This window comes from Sminthopsis crassicaudata, chromosome 3 (assembly GCF_048593235.1).
Source record: "Sminthopsis crassicaudata isolate SCR6 chromosome 3, ASM4859323v1, whole genome shotgun sequence".
In the NCBI taxonomy this organism is placed as follows: Eukaryota; Metazoa; Chordata; class Mammalia; order Dasyuromorphia; family Dasyuridae; genus Sminthopsis; species Sminthopsis crassicaudata.
The window spans coordinates 297,751,956-297,767,743 of NC_133619.1; the positions used below are offsets into that span (position 1 = coordinate 297,751,956).

The following is a 15,788-nucleotide window of genomic DNA, read 5'->3' on the forward strand; positions in this document are numbered from 1 at the left end:
CTTCTGTGTAAAGGGCTGAAACTCTTGAGTTAATGCACTGAGGTCGGGATAACCAAGCACTTGGGGCTAATTACCAATTGGACAATATTCTATAAGAATATGCTTGGAAAATGGCCCTTCCCACTATCCTGTGCTGGCCCAATCATTTGGTGTATACAGAGAATTGTAGGAGGGACAGGGGGAAGAATAAGACTAGCCAGGGCGATTTCTGGGCCGCAGATGAAGAGGTGAGATCAAGGAGATCCTACGTGTCCATTCCCTTCATTTCTACTGCTAAAGACCAAGAATAAAGACTTTTGCTTATCCTGACTCTGGCTGATTCTAAGGTATCCAGGGTGCTAATGTGGTCATCACACCTCTGTACTGTTAATCAATGATACTAATTAGACTTAAAGCTTGAAGGGGACATAGTTAACCTAAAAGATTCCTGTATACCAATCGTTTGTAATTGTAAGCAGAACATGAGTAGATAATACATTGCCATTGGTGAAACAAAACAGTGGCATTATAGACACCATAAAAATATAATGAACTACAAGAGCCTGAAAATATTCCTTCCATTATAATCCACTTTAATCATATTATCATTAGTGAGTCATGACAAAATTTGGTCATAAAAAGCCATGAAATAATAGTTCAAGGAAGAGTAACAAAGATATTTCAGAGAAAAATATCAAAGAAAAAGTGGACTTGGATTTATTTAGTTCGGACAAGAAAATATTCATGAATGACCTGGTTACAATCTTCAAAGACATGAAAATGTTTTTTGCTTTGTTTTTGCTTTTTAAGCCAAAATCAATTCTAAAGTTTGCCAAGGATAAATTTAGGCGTTAGAAGGATTAATCTCATTGATGCTTAATCCAGGTATGACACCAAATGAACTCAGAATGTAGGGTGATATTGAAAGAATGTGGAGGAGCTGAGAGAATCGGAGGACATGAAAACAAAATGTCAAGTAAGTTCACTGGGAATGAGGAGCAGAAGAAGGAGAAGGACAGCAGGTTGCCAGTCTGGAGTAGAATGTTAAAATTCAAAGCTTTGGGAGGAATATAGCATTAGGTGATAAGGAAGCCTAAAATGTCTAGTCACTTTACACTGGATTAGAAATGAAATGCAATTTAATCTAAAATTAAATCTCTGAGATAAATCAAGATTTTGAATTGGGAACATTTTATTAGCAGTTTGTCTTATCAGTATCTGAAAGCAACAAAAGTATATATATATATGTATATACATATATATACATATATATATACAAAGTATATACATATATATTTAAATAAAATTTTGTTAAAATCTTTTAGATTAAATTTTCTTCCTAATTAATAGTAAATTCAACAAAAAACTTAGATAATCAAACCTCAAAAATCTTCATTTTTCAACTCATTGATACTAGAGAGACTAAGGGAGCTGTCCAATACAGTTTCTACCTTTATTTTACTCAAATGAGAAATGAAGTTGTTTTTCTAGAGAAAAAGAAAAAAAAAATGATTTCTGTACATCTCTTTCAAGTTTAAATTTCTATGAGCCTCATTTGAAATTAAACAATGTTTCTTCATTCTATCAACTCAAAGCAGCTCCTTCTCACAATACAGAGTACCTGGCACATCCCAGATGCTTAATAAGTGTTTGTTCAGTGATTGATAGATTAATACCAATATACCACTTGGACTCTTCATCTCATACCTTTCATTATTGTTACATGGCTGACAAATTTTTTCTGCTCATTTATATTTTTAAAAATGTCTTTTATGCCACTTCTTATATCTAACTCACTTTAATCATTTACAGGCTTTCCCCTGCATGAATATTCCCTCTATAGTGCACAATGTCACTGGTTAAAACCTTCTTATCTTGGATGATTCATATTCATGTCTTTCCCCAAATTTCCTAAAAACTAACCATCACACGTGCCAGAAGTCTTTCTCTAAGACATTTAATAGGTATGGCTATTAGAGCAGCACTCAGGTTATCCATCTGTCATTTTTTGTTGTTATCATTAAATGGTTCACACAAGAATTCATTGCTACTAAGATGCTGACAATATCTTACATGTTCCGTGCAGCTTTCCATTCTCTTTTAGATCTATGACAAGTTTGATTCTTGCAAGATCATAATTTTCTGTGATATGCAGATATACACATATAACATCACCATGAAACCATTTGTAGTAAGACAGAAAGATTTCATGAAATCAAGTAGGTTGGTATTAAAACTGAAGTTTAATAAAATAAACCAATTCAATTTTATTTAATTATAGACCAACCCAGGTCATTATTCTTCTATGCTATATTTCCAAGATCTATATGTCCTGATTTATTAACAAAGTAGTATGTCCATGAAGTGGCATGTTATTATCCAGGAAATGAATATTTTCATGTACTTTTTCATTCTGCTGTGGATGGCTAAGTCTTTTCAGTGATAATGGATTTCAATAAAGAAGTATGATAGTATTATAGAGCTTATCAGAATTAGCACAATGATGGCCTCAACTGAGAACACCAAGAGATTCATGCTACCAATGAGCATCAATCTCTCTTCTGTTTACATAATTCTTCAGGATACTTGCCGGGACTTTTAGTGAAATCATGTACCATCACCTAAAGATATACTCTGATTTCTCAATTCCAGAATATGCCACTTACACCAACAGAATGCAGGCTTTGACAGATCCTACCAAGAGATAAAAGCTCCACAATGAATTATACTTCTGTTGTTTAAATATTGCCTTTTATTGGTATGGGGAGGTTAATCAGTAGAAAGACTGGTCCCCAAGTGAAAACTTAAAAATGAAAAAAATGTACCCACAACTTGATCATGACTCATGAAGTTTGTCTACTAAGACAGAAATGATTTCAATCTGTGTCAGTGGAATAAGTATTCATATCAAAGTAATAATGGATTTTCCAGACTGAGGCAAATGATAGTTTCCATAGAGTGCATTTGCAATCTTTTATCCAGTAATGGATAGGAACACTGACAAAATGGGTTAGTTTAGAGCAAAACTTCTTAATCTATCATTCATGGTTTTTTATATATTTGTATAACTATTTCAATGTAATCAGTTCCTTTTATGATCCTATGTATGTTATTTATTGAATTATTCTGAGAAGGGATTCACAAACTTCATTGTACTATCAAAAAGGTACATGACACACAAAAATGTTAAGAATTGCTGGACCAGAGAATAAGGCCCAAGATACTGAGGAAGTAGAGCAATATCTCTTGAAGACTAGCTGAAAGAACTGAGCTAATGCCTAGAGGGGAAAATAGATTTGTATATAATAATGATACATAAAGATAGGGGAATATGATATATAAGGATGTTTAAGGGAAATATGATTGCAAACATTTGAGATATTGTTAAGTTGAAGATTGACAAGCATTTTTCCCTTCCCTTGTTCCCCTTCCCTCAATTGTAAAACCAGTTGTAATTGGATAGAAGTTGTAGAGATATATTCCTAGTCAGTATGAACTAACAATTAGTGCCATCCAAAAGGCGTGTAGACTGTCTAAGGATATGGTTTTCTATTGCAATGGAGGTAGTATGAATACTTGTTAGATGTTGCACAGAATTTATACTTCAGATAGTGACTGACCTAGGTCAGAGGTCTCAAATGCACTGTACAATACTCCCTAATATAACCCTAAGCAGATTAAACTATAAGTGGGTAATACTTAAAATAAATGAAAATATAATAAAACATAGGTAACAATTCATTTAAAAATTAAATTCATATACAATCCAGAGAATCCCTTATATACAAATTAGTGTGCCCATTTCTACTTGAATTTGAGACCACTGACTTAGACTCCCTCTAAAGCATCTTTTATTTCTGAAATGTTCTATCTTAATTATTATTATTTTTCTTCCAAATACAGGTTTGGACAAACCTGTCCAAACTGTGAAGTCCAGGTTAGCTCCCTGGAGGACTCAGAATCAGCTGGAGTCAGGATAAGCAAAAGTCCTTGGTCTTTAGGGGGAAAAGTGAAGGAGGACAAAACTGCCACAAACTCTTCACCAGTTGTCCTCCTCCAAAGTGACACTGGTTTGTCTTACTCCATCCCCTAATTCCTCCTACGATTATCTGTACACACCAAAAGGCAGAGCCAGCACAGAATCGTGAGAAGGGCCATTTTCCTAAGCATATGCTAATAGAGTATTGTCCAATAGTTAATTAGCCTTAAGTGCTAGGTTGTCTGATTCCAGTGCACCTATTCAGAGTTTCAGCCCTTTATACCAAATTAAGACTATTAGCACAGCAAAAAATGCAGTGCAGCTAAATTGTGGGAGTGAGAATACTGTACTGTCACTTCCTAGTTCTGGGCAATGTGCATCAGATCTTTCCCCCCCCCCCCCCCCACCACCACCTAAGCTAGGCAACTGGCACAAAAGAGTCAGGAGAAGGAAGACTTTGCTTGATTAGTCAATCAAGAGACCATATATCATTGCCTTGACCATGAAGTACATGTTGTCCCTTAGAGGATGCTAAGCTACAGACAGACTCTCATGGGAAAATAAAGTGTTCTGTTTGGCCCCAGAGGACTAGTGAGGGAAAAATTACAGAGAATCATATATTGAACTACTGGAAAAATGTTTGAACTAACAATTAGATTTGTCCAAAAACCTAATGGATTGCCTCTGTGGGGTTAATGACAAACTTAGCAGTAGAAGTCCTCGTACTCATTAAGGATGATATAGATAGGCTTTATGATTTAACTATAATAGTAGTTGGATTAAATCTTCGAGTTTCCTTCTCATTTTAACAAAATTTTTTGAGGAAAAAATTTATTTTCTCTAAATCTTCTTTCCCATCTCCTTCTCTGATCTAGCCAGAATATAACTCATTGACATTGAAATTACTAGGTCAAAGATACAAGATGGATGACCTTTTTCATCTTTGTACATTAATCAGAATGAATAGAGGACTTTCATAATATGGTAGTTATCAATTCAAATATTAAATGTTCTAAACTATGCATATTTCGTTCTAAGCCAAATAGACAGACTCCAGTCTTCTTTGTTTTTTAGTTAAAAAAAAAAGAGGACAACAAGGCAATCATTATCAGGAATAATATTAATAAAATAAATAAAATAATGAATGGAAATAGGATGCAAAACTCTTTTCTGAGTATTTTTAGAATATTAATAATACCTAATACAAAAATCAATTACTTTATTAATATATAAAAACACAATAAGAAAATGAGAAATTTGAACTGTGCAAATATGTCCCATTTGGTATAATTTTAATTTATCAATTCATTCAAGTTGTAGAAATCGTATTTGTTTCACATATTGAATTAAATTTAAACCATCATACTCATTTTCTCTCTCACTTTGAAAAAAAATGGACCTTGGTTTTTCTGCAAAAGGATTATATTTTGTTAACTCCAAGAGGACAGAAATTGATTCTTACAATTTCTTCTGTTTCTTGCAGTGTGCAAAAACTACTTAAATAAAAAAAAGATTCCTCTAAATCTGTCATATGACAGTGAAAGTTTATTCCAAAAAAAGTGTAAAAATAACAAAACTGTGCTAGAATAAAAAATTTTCTCCAGAATAAAATACCATATGTTTCTGTGTTCCCAAAGATTTCATTTTTATGAGTTGTTTATGCTTCTTTTGTTCATATTTGAATATCTAGTATTATTTTGCATATATTAATCTATCACAGATATTCCCATCATATAAAATATTTTACAATTAGAGTGACTAAAGTTAATTATTTTGAGGCATTTCAGTATCTTGCCAGATTCCATTACTAATATCACTAGAAGAGAGATATGAATGGCTCTTTGGTGAATTGATGAGGGATAAAGTCTTATCTATTTCCCCCAGTTCTCCATTCAGAATCTTTATTGATCAATAGAAACAAGAACATCTTTTCCAATGTTTGTTTAGGCAGAAATCTGCATGCTTTGAGAATGAAGTAAATTGCTGAAATAAATACACTGTTCTAATTCTTCAGTGAACCCAAATCTGTGTGTAGATAGAGGGTCAAAACTACAATTAAGAGCATAACATAGAAAAAAAATAATTCTCTTAAGTCTTGTAAATGATTTGTGCTGTGAAAATAAAAATCATTTAAATATTGTTTTGCCTCATTAAATAGCCTTTAAAAACTAAAGCAACAAAGAAGGAGTCGAATAGACAATATGATCATTCATGGACAATGAAATCATGTCATTATCTGAACTCGCTAAAATTAACTGACACTAAGCTGGATTAAATAGAGTGTATTTGTTTAGTCTTTGCTGATGATACTAAATTCACATTATAAGATTTAGAAGTAATCAATTCTAAATTAATCCCCAACATTTGCGGCTATCCATTTTATCCATTAGGATAAGGTAATCTCAGGATACCTTGGAAAGCTCTTTGGAGAGGTTAGTGCCCTGCTTAGCTCCGAAAGAAGATAAAAATTCCAAAAGGTAGAAATGGAGATAATTATTCCTATCATAGGGAATGACATATAAGAAGGTGGGGGAGATAATATGTTGAGTTTGGGGACTACTTAGTTTTATCAAATGTGCATTGCAAGAAGGGAAATATGAATAAATTATAGAACTAGTAATGTAAGAATGTGCAACAAGTATTATTACCCATTTTAAGAATAATGTTTGCTTAGTCATACTGTGTGCTAGGATGAACTATATATTTATCTTTCAAGGACCTAAGAAAATTAGATCAGAGGATTATTAACTAAGTAGTTATGAGGTGTTAAATTTGTCAGCTACAGGAACATCTCAAGAACCTTCAATCATATCACAAATGCACCCTATCTCCTGGATCTGCATTATTGAAATCATAGATTGTTGAAGTATCCATCATATTCAGGTCTAGCATATATGGTAGAATAGTATGTATTTCACTTGATCTCAGATTTGAAAGAGCATTTCTGAGAATCTGTACATCCAGTTCTAGATCAATTCCAATAATCAAGCAAAAGAATGGGATGAAAGTCTACCTAAACTTTCTTCTGTATATACAAAGCAAAGATGATATAATTGGCCTACTCAAATGCCTTATGTAGGGAATAATCATTAGCATTTTACCCCCTTTGACAGCAGTAGGAGAAATAATTACAGAAAGAAGGGTGGCATATAGAGTCTTTAGATACTGTATAATTTCAATTATTCAGATTACTGAAACATTTTTTAAAAATTATGAATAAAAGTAATAGTCCTATATTTTTTTATCCCAATAATGCCATGCAGGCATATATCTTGTGTGACCTTGTACAAAGTCTCTTAACATCCATGGGCCTCCATTTCTTAATAGCAAAAGGAGGAGATTGGACTAGAAGGCCTCCAAGTTCTGTTCCAGGTCAAGATTTATGACCTTAATAGATCCTTGGATCTTAGTGAGGTTTTGCAGGTTGATCTCAGTTTTGTGGGTGACATGAACTAAGTAACTATTATTAATTCTATCTTCTGGATAGGAAAATTCAGAAATAAAATTTAAGTGATTGTCCACCTTTGTTTTCTATTGAGAAAATCAGTGTCAAAGAAAGTACTAATATCAGAACTCCTTATTCTCTCTCCCCTATTTCTCCTCTCTTACTTGCTTTCAATTATTGTAATACACATCAAACAATAAAATATATGTGAGATTGTACAAAAATTTTATACATTTTATTTGGAAAGTGAAACAGAACAAAAAAAATTAGATTGAAAATTCATGTTGGAGCCAACATATTCCTGTAAGTACGGAGACGGTGATCTCATTATATGCAGTGCACTTTTGTACATTTATGGCTATGTTGGGTCTACAGAGTACCATTCCCAAATGGTTGCAATTACCTTAGTAAAGAAGGATGAAAATACTATGAAGTTCTCTTATAGCAAACAAACAAAAGCAAAAAAATTACTATGATCTAGTAAGATGAAAAATATGTAGTTCCGAAACATGGCAATTCTAAAGGAAAAAGACCTAAAAGGCACTTAAAATAAGAAACCTATATTTATATGGATAATTGCATAAAATAAGCCTGGGCTATCATCTCACCCGAGCATTTATGTTTTTAGGACAAAGTAAGAGAATTTGGCTAATGGAAAATTGCCACTGTTACCTACTCCCAGCTCTTCAAGTGAAAACAATTATAGGGAATCATTGAGCATCTTTCTTCTTTTGATTTTAAAAACCTGACAAACAACTTTCATTACATGTAATAGAGGAAACTTTAGATTATATATATCTAAATTGGGTACTTCAATTCTCTCTTTTTGTTATCAGTTAGAGATTTATATTAATCCATTGTAACATATTTTTTTGTAATTTAAAAAGTCCGGGGGGCTGGTGAATGAAAGAGAAGGAAAAATGAATATTCTTTGAATGAATTTAGGTGAGAGTGAAAGAGCATTTGCTCCAAGTTACAATGTAGAATGATACAGTGTGTTAATCCTTTGTAGCTACCATTATAAGAAATACAATTTATGAATCTTGTCCTTTGATTTTGGGGCAACACGTCATTTGTAGAGTCTGCAATCTTAAACCTACTTATAATAATAAAATGAAAATGATTTAAAGAATTATAAGTATACTTACCACGTGAAGAATTTTATTCTCTGTTTCATATACTGTGCAGTCCTGGGGGAAAAGAAACAAACATTGAGTTAAAAACTCTACATCACTTAAAAGTTTTATGTCTTATGGAATTTCAATTTGAGAGAATCTTAAAAACTATACCCCAAAAGTATGGAAAAGTTTTGGTGCAATCATTTAATCTACAAAAATTAATGCTTTCAAACTTTTGCCAGTGACAAGTATATTTTGTGACCAAAGCCCACATAGAATATTGTGAACAGTTCTGGGTATCACATTTTTGGAAGGGCATGGATAAATTGAGGATCATTTAGAGAAAGGTCAGTGAAGAACTTCACAATCAAATTGTACAGGGATCCGATGAAGGAACTAGTGGGGAGGGAAGGGACAATGCTTATATCTGAGTAGACTAAACTCAGACTGGGATGTAATAGCTGTCCTCAATTATTTGCAGCTGTTATGTAAACGAGGGATTATATTTACTTTGCTTAGTCCATTGAAGGAAACATTTTCTTAAAATTAGAGCAGTGCAAAAATCAAGCAAGATAATATGGGAGATAAGAGGCTGCTCTTGCTAGAGGTCTTCAAGTAGAGTTTCCATAACCACTTGTAGGGTATATTGTAAGATATTACTCAATTGGCAATTCAAGTCCATCCCAAAATAGGGACTTTCATACAGTGACAAAACATATACAGTACTTAGCATAATGCCTGGAACATAATAAATACTGGATAAATGTTTATTGAATTGAACTGAATACATATAGTAACAGCCCTTTTCAGGGATAGCTTTAAGTAATCTAAACTCAATTGTGAAATTATATTTAATTGAAATGATGCTGAACTGTCTGCCACAAAATTGACACAATAATAATTTGTGAATTAAAGGAGGGAGATATCCAAGTACTTTGAGTCCAAGTTTTAATTCAGAGACTATTTACCTTTTTTACACCAATTTTCTACCCATGTGATGTTATATTATTTTATCTCAGATTAAATGCACTAAATCAGATGGTGAGAGGAGGTGGATATGAAGGAAAATTCATCTAAAGTTAAAAAGTAAGGAACATAGTTTGAGTAACCATAGTTTCATGGTAACTTTTCAAATATAGGAGGAATAACAGAAGCCTAACTTAAATCTATGACATTATGTTTCAATTAAGTTTTATTTTAATTTGAACTTTAAATTGGATTGCTAAATTAAAATAACATGCTCAGGAATTACATTTTCTGATATTCTTGAAACATCCTTTTTAAGGACTGGACCTGTGGTATCATTGGCATTGACACTTCTCAGAGAAGGAAATGTTCTCTACTAAAGTAGGCTGGTACTTTCTTTATAATTTAGAATATTGGGAATTAGCTTGCCCTGGATCAAACAGCCAGTATTAGTCACAGATAGGGCTTATATTCAGATCTTCTTATCTTTAAAGCCAGTTTTCCATCCATTGAACATATTAATTATTTATTACTAATAGTATATTAAAATATTTCTAGCAAATGAGATTTTGCATTCTTAAGTATAATTTTATTTTTAGATGCTAATTTTTTCTAGATCTACAATTTCTCTAAAGAAATTTGATAGGAAAATAGGAATATTATAAAGAAATTTGGTTTAAACAAAGTTTTTTTACACATATAATAATTTTATATAAAGAGAGGTACCCTTTTATTATTCAGAGATGTCTTTTTTAACACAACACAATTTAAATAAAAATTCTTTTGAATTTATAACTAGGGACATCCTGGAATTATTCCTGAAAAAACCATACATCTTCAATAAATGAGGTGGACTTTTACCTTTCATAGAAAATTTATTTAATTACTCTCATATAATCTTTAGTGATGTCTCCTTGCATAGTAGGGATAATCTTAGAATCAGGAAGTCCTGGGTTCAAGTTCTAATTTAATGACACACACTGAATGTGTGACCTTAGGCAAACCTCTAATCTCTCCATGTCTCAGGAAATCCTCTAAGATATGTTGTAGGAAGGTGCTAACTTCCATTAGCACTGAAAGAAATTTCCTATACCGATGGAATTATGGGACCATCTTGATCTTATCTTTGGAAAAACTCATCTCCCTTCCTTTATAAAAAGAACCTAACCTTGTAACAAGGAAAAAGTTCAGCAAAAACATTCAACCAAGGTATTTCATCTGACAACGGAGTTCACATACCTCTGCCCCAAAGGAAGACAGCATATTTGATTATGTGATCCTGGAACCATTGTTGGCATTTCACTTACAGTTCTGCTTTCTTTTAATGATTTTGATTTATACTTATATAATTATTGTTGGCAATTGTTTTCCATTTGGTGATAAAACAATTCTTACAAAACTTCAACTAGTTTTACTTTAATGCTCTGAATGTTACTCCTTGAAACTTTTGTTGTAAGTTTTTAATTATGTACTCCTTCCTCCATGAGTAATATTATTTTAGTAATCTTTGGCTTTTCTTTATTCATCCATCCACTTTACAATTGTCAAAACATCAATCTTGACCATTCTTTTCTTGTTCTAACGCATATACACAGCTCACACATATACACATGCATGTGTGTGCATGCATATGCACATGTGCACAAACACATGGCTAACTTCAAAAGTTTACTCTTGCATTTTGTACAGAATCTTCATCTTGGCTTTTAAAGTGCTTTAAAATTTAGCTGCAACCTATCTGGGTAGTAACCCCATATTATCTCATGTTACCTTTACATACCTTCAATTCCAGCTAACCTGGACATTGAGCTGTTCTCTGTATCAAGCCATCCTCCACGCTTATGCACAAGTTGTCCCTTCTGTCAGCAGCTATCTTTCTCTCTTTTATTTCATAGAATCCTAAATTAAATAGTCATCAAACTAATTTTGCTTGTATATTATTATACAGTATTATGTATTATTTTAAAGTATTTATATTAGTATACTATTTCTTGCCATAAATTAGTTAAATTGGCAGCATGAGAACCATGAGAATCAAGAGACTCATTTGTGTACAATTTCCCTTCAGTAAGAGAAGCCATTATTTTTGAGTTCTTCCTGAATTCAAGCCCAGACCAGTATTAAGATTAATGAACAATTTTAATGACACATGTGTAAGAGACATTTGTTTATCTTATCAATATTATACTTACCATACCATAAATGTTCCTTTATCTGCAATTCCAAATTCTAAAACACAACTAGAGAAGCTCATGGCACAAAGTTGAACTATTTCTTTTAAGAGAGAACTCAGATGTTTCCTACAGAGGACCTTTCTCATCTTCACAGCTCCATAACATTTTCTTCATATTAGAACTGCTTTGTTTATTTTCTTATATGTGTTCATGCATAGCAGGGTAGGTAGATATGGTGTGACATGCTAAATATTAGATAGATTTTTTTCATGAGATCATACATGTATATTTGAATATTTGAATACGCTTAAGTACATGTGGTATACCCATCATCCACTCAGCAGAATGCAAGCTACTTGAAGGAAAAGAAAATTTATTTATTTTTCTTTGTGCCTCTAGCTATCTACTATTAAGCTTTCTACTGCCTAAGCATTGAATTACTGCATTGGATTAAATATTTCTATGTAGTTTTACTATGTGTGGATGAATTACATGTCCATTTCTCTTTATATGAAGAAAATCATCATTCTTAAAAGGAAAGCAATTGTAATAAAATAGTCAGCAGTAGGAATTAGTTTCCATTACTATATCTTGAAGATGAAAAAAAAAATCTTTCTTTGCCTACTCATTTCCTCCATCATTTTCCATGAAATTCTTTTCCAGATCATGCAATACACTTCCAGTCACTGAATAAGAAAGCAGATTATATAGAGTTTTTTCCTCTTAAGAACTTTTTCCTTTTCAGCAAAGTAAGTATGAAAAGAAATTGCCACCCACTGCTTAGCTACTCCCACACAAGATCATAATCAGTTATCCTCTCTGTGAAACAATGACATTATTACTTTGTTCACCAGAATAGAGAAAAATTTTTCTTCCCACATGTTAACACTCTGTATTCCTTATTTTTTAATGCATGGTTTTTATATAAGCTTGGTATACCTGAGTTATATGTCATTAAATGTAAGTAAAATTTCTTATTAATATGCATATGCAGTCATAACTTCAGCAAATAAGATAATAATATGGCATAAAAAGCAAGTTATGCCTTTGTATTGTGAAGGAAGGTGTTTATTTCTAAGATGTTACATATAACTATGTTTCATGTAACTAATTACAATTTCAACTTCAGAATTTTTAAGTTCTTAACTTAGTCTTAAGTTCTTAAGTCTTTTTAAAATAAAATAAACATAATAAAATAATTTTTCCAAGGATGTATATATTGAGGTGATCATTACAAAGTTTAAAAGGATAGGAATTTTGCAATTTTGATAAGTTATAGATAATCTTTACAATGGATCCACAATGCTTACTATTATAAGCTTCCTATTATAAAGTCCTCACTTGTATTAAACCTCATGTTTTTTTAAGTGGTATGGCAATATTAGAATTCTGAGTTCTTAGTGTCCAACTTTGTGTTTATTTGTTAACAAGAGAGAAAATAGACTGTTCCAGTGCAGATAGAAAGCCACACTTAATATTTCCCCACCCATCAAATTATGCTTAGCAGATAATTGGAAAGAAGAGTGAACCAAATTTCATTTCGGTTTTGAGGGCAAAATGGTTTATTCATAACTTCACATAACTTCTCTAGAATTATCTTTTTATTATTAGATAAAACTATATCTTACACATATCATATACACATATACACAACATACATATATATATATATACACACACACATGTAATTCTATATTTTCTCATAGGAAAAGGAGGAAACTTTACTATTTTGGGCAAAAGAATGGGAAAAAATTGACCCTATAACCATCATTGCTAGTTTCACTACCTCCCGTCTCTGATTTTTACAGCCACACACCATATAATTCTGTTTGATAACATTTGACAAAAACACTACATCAAATCATGTCCTGCTACAATACATACCTTAATGGTCTAGAGGAAAATGTTGCAGTCATTATACTAGGTACAAAGAAAAGGAATCATTCAACAAAATTCCAGATGTTGATTATTCCCAATTTAGCAGCCAGAAGCTTTCCTATGAGTCACCAGTGAAGAGTATATTCTAGCCTATTATTATACCTACATCATAGTGACAAACCAAATCTCGCCATATGCCAACATCAGAAAAATGGCCAAGAGAGAAGGCTCAATAGTACATTGCTCAGGGAAAAAATATTCTGGTAAGTCCTTCTAAGGCCTTGAAATAAATTTGTATATATCAAATGTGATTGTTTGTCCCGAAGAACATGGGATTAACGATCAAAGTAAATAAACATGATACTCCACTTAGTAGCACTGAGGCTTGACTGTTCAATTCTCACTTTAGTATTATCCTTTATTATTATATATTTGGGAGTACTGATTAGATGCATTTTCACTTAATGTATTTTAAATTTGCATCACAGGAATGTAGTACAACAGTCATCCCTTTGACAGTATCAAGGACCCACAAACCTTAGATATTCTTTCTTCCTTTTAGTACCTGCTATGGCAAGAGAAGATTTTTGTAAAAATAAAAAATATAGGCAATTTACTTAGGACTTAATAAGATTATATTTGTTAAATGGGACTACATAAATAGGAAAAGGGAAAAGAAAGACTTGCTGGGACGTATTTCTGAGGCTAATAGTTAATAACTATAATTTTACAGATGAAACAACTATCTCAGAAAGGCAAAGTAATTTACCAAATTAGTCAATGAACTAGGATAAGGACCATGCCTCTTCAAGGATTAGGTCTATTAAGTTCTCCCCCATTTTTTACCTCCAGGACCCCCAAATGGAACCTTGTGGAGAGCAGATATTTAATAAACATTTGATGAATTAAGCTGAAACTAATCTACACAAGCTTACAGTACATCTTCATATAATTCAAACAAAAGCAATAAGGGGACTATAAGGTCCTTGTAGGATAGGAACTATTACCTTTTAATCTTTGCTTAGCACCAAGGATTGTTCAATATACTTGACTGCTGAATGAATGTTGATTAATTGACCACTTAGTGCAGAACTCTGAGTGAGGCTATAGTGGGGCCATGACTTTCTCATTCAGTAGGTAGCTCCACCTAGATATAGTGCATTAAATATAATCAGTAGTAATCTGTGTTAATTAGGTCAGTGGCTTTCAAACCTTTTGGTTTGAGGACCCCTTTATATTCATAAAAATTATTGAGGACCATGATACATTCTGTTAATAGGGTTTTCTCTATTGATAACTGCTGCATAGAAGTTAAAACTTATTATGCTTATGAAAATAGTTTTGACCTCATGGAACCTCTGAAATGGTCTTGACAACTCCTACTGGTCTCTACTTTGAGAACTGTTGAATTATTATTAGAATCCTTAGTTGCATTATTACTTTTGAAAAAGGAAATATATTTTTACTATAATAGCATTTCTTAATTTCCTTTTATATTGCCATTCTTTATTCTATGGTATATGGAAATTCAATGTACTCTCTTATTTCTTATAGGTAACTCTTCTATTGATTAATTTTGTGATGTGCTATTCATTTAATTTTTCTGAACTTGTTTATCCAACTATGGAGAGGACACAATCACACAATGGTCATCTATTAATTAACCTATCTCTCAACAGTTATTAAGAACCTATAGTGTTCCAACCCATGCTAGGTACTTGGAACAAAGGATGAAATAATCTGCATTCATGAGTTTACATTCTAATTCATGAATTCTTAAACTCCCAAGAAGTTAAGGATTTCAGGGAGTTCGTGAAATTAGATGCAAAAGGGGAATAGAAAAGACTAGTCATTTATATAGCATCTATTATGTGCTAGACTGTGCTAAGTGCTTCTTAAAAATATGTGATCATCACAATAACTCTAGAAGATAGCTAATATTATTTTCCTATTATATGGTTGAAGAACATGAATTTAACAGAGGTTAAGGGACTTGTCCAAACTCATATTGTTAACAAATGTCTGAGGCCAAAATACATTTAAGTTTTCCCATCTCCAAATCCAAAGCTCTATGTATAACACCACTAGGTACCATGGGAAAATATATCTTTATTTCAGTATGATTGCTTTGCAAAATAATCTTTTATATTTTATACACAGTACTTAGTATAATAAGCACATAATAAATGCTTGTTGACATGATTTATTTTATGCATTTAAAAGCATTTTTTCCCTGAAAAGTTGTCTAT

General features: G+C 32.2%; 1 protein-coding gene across 1 annotated transcript in view; it reads right to left on the reverse strand.

The window, feature by feature from the left end:
- Positions 1-15,788, reverse strand: part of CNKSR2 (connector enhancer of kinase suppressor of Ras 2) — a 305,237-nt gene that overhangs the window by 160,611 nt on the left and 128,838 nt on the right. Inside the window, 1 exon segment of the mRNA XM_074300934.1 lies at positions 8,552-8,593. Coding sequence (XP_074157035.1) covers positions 8,552-8,593 — 42 coding nt within the window.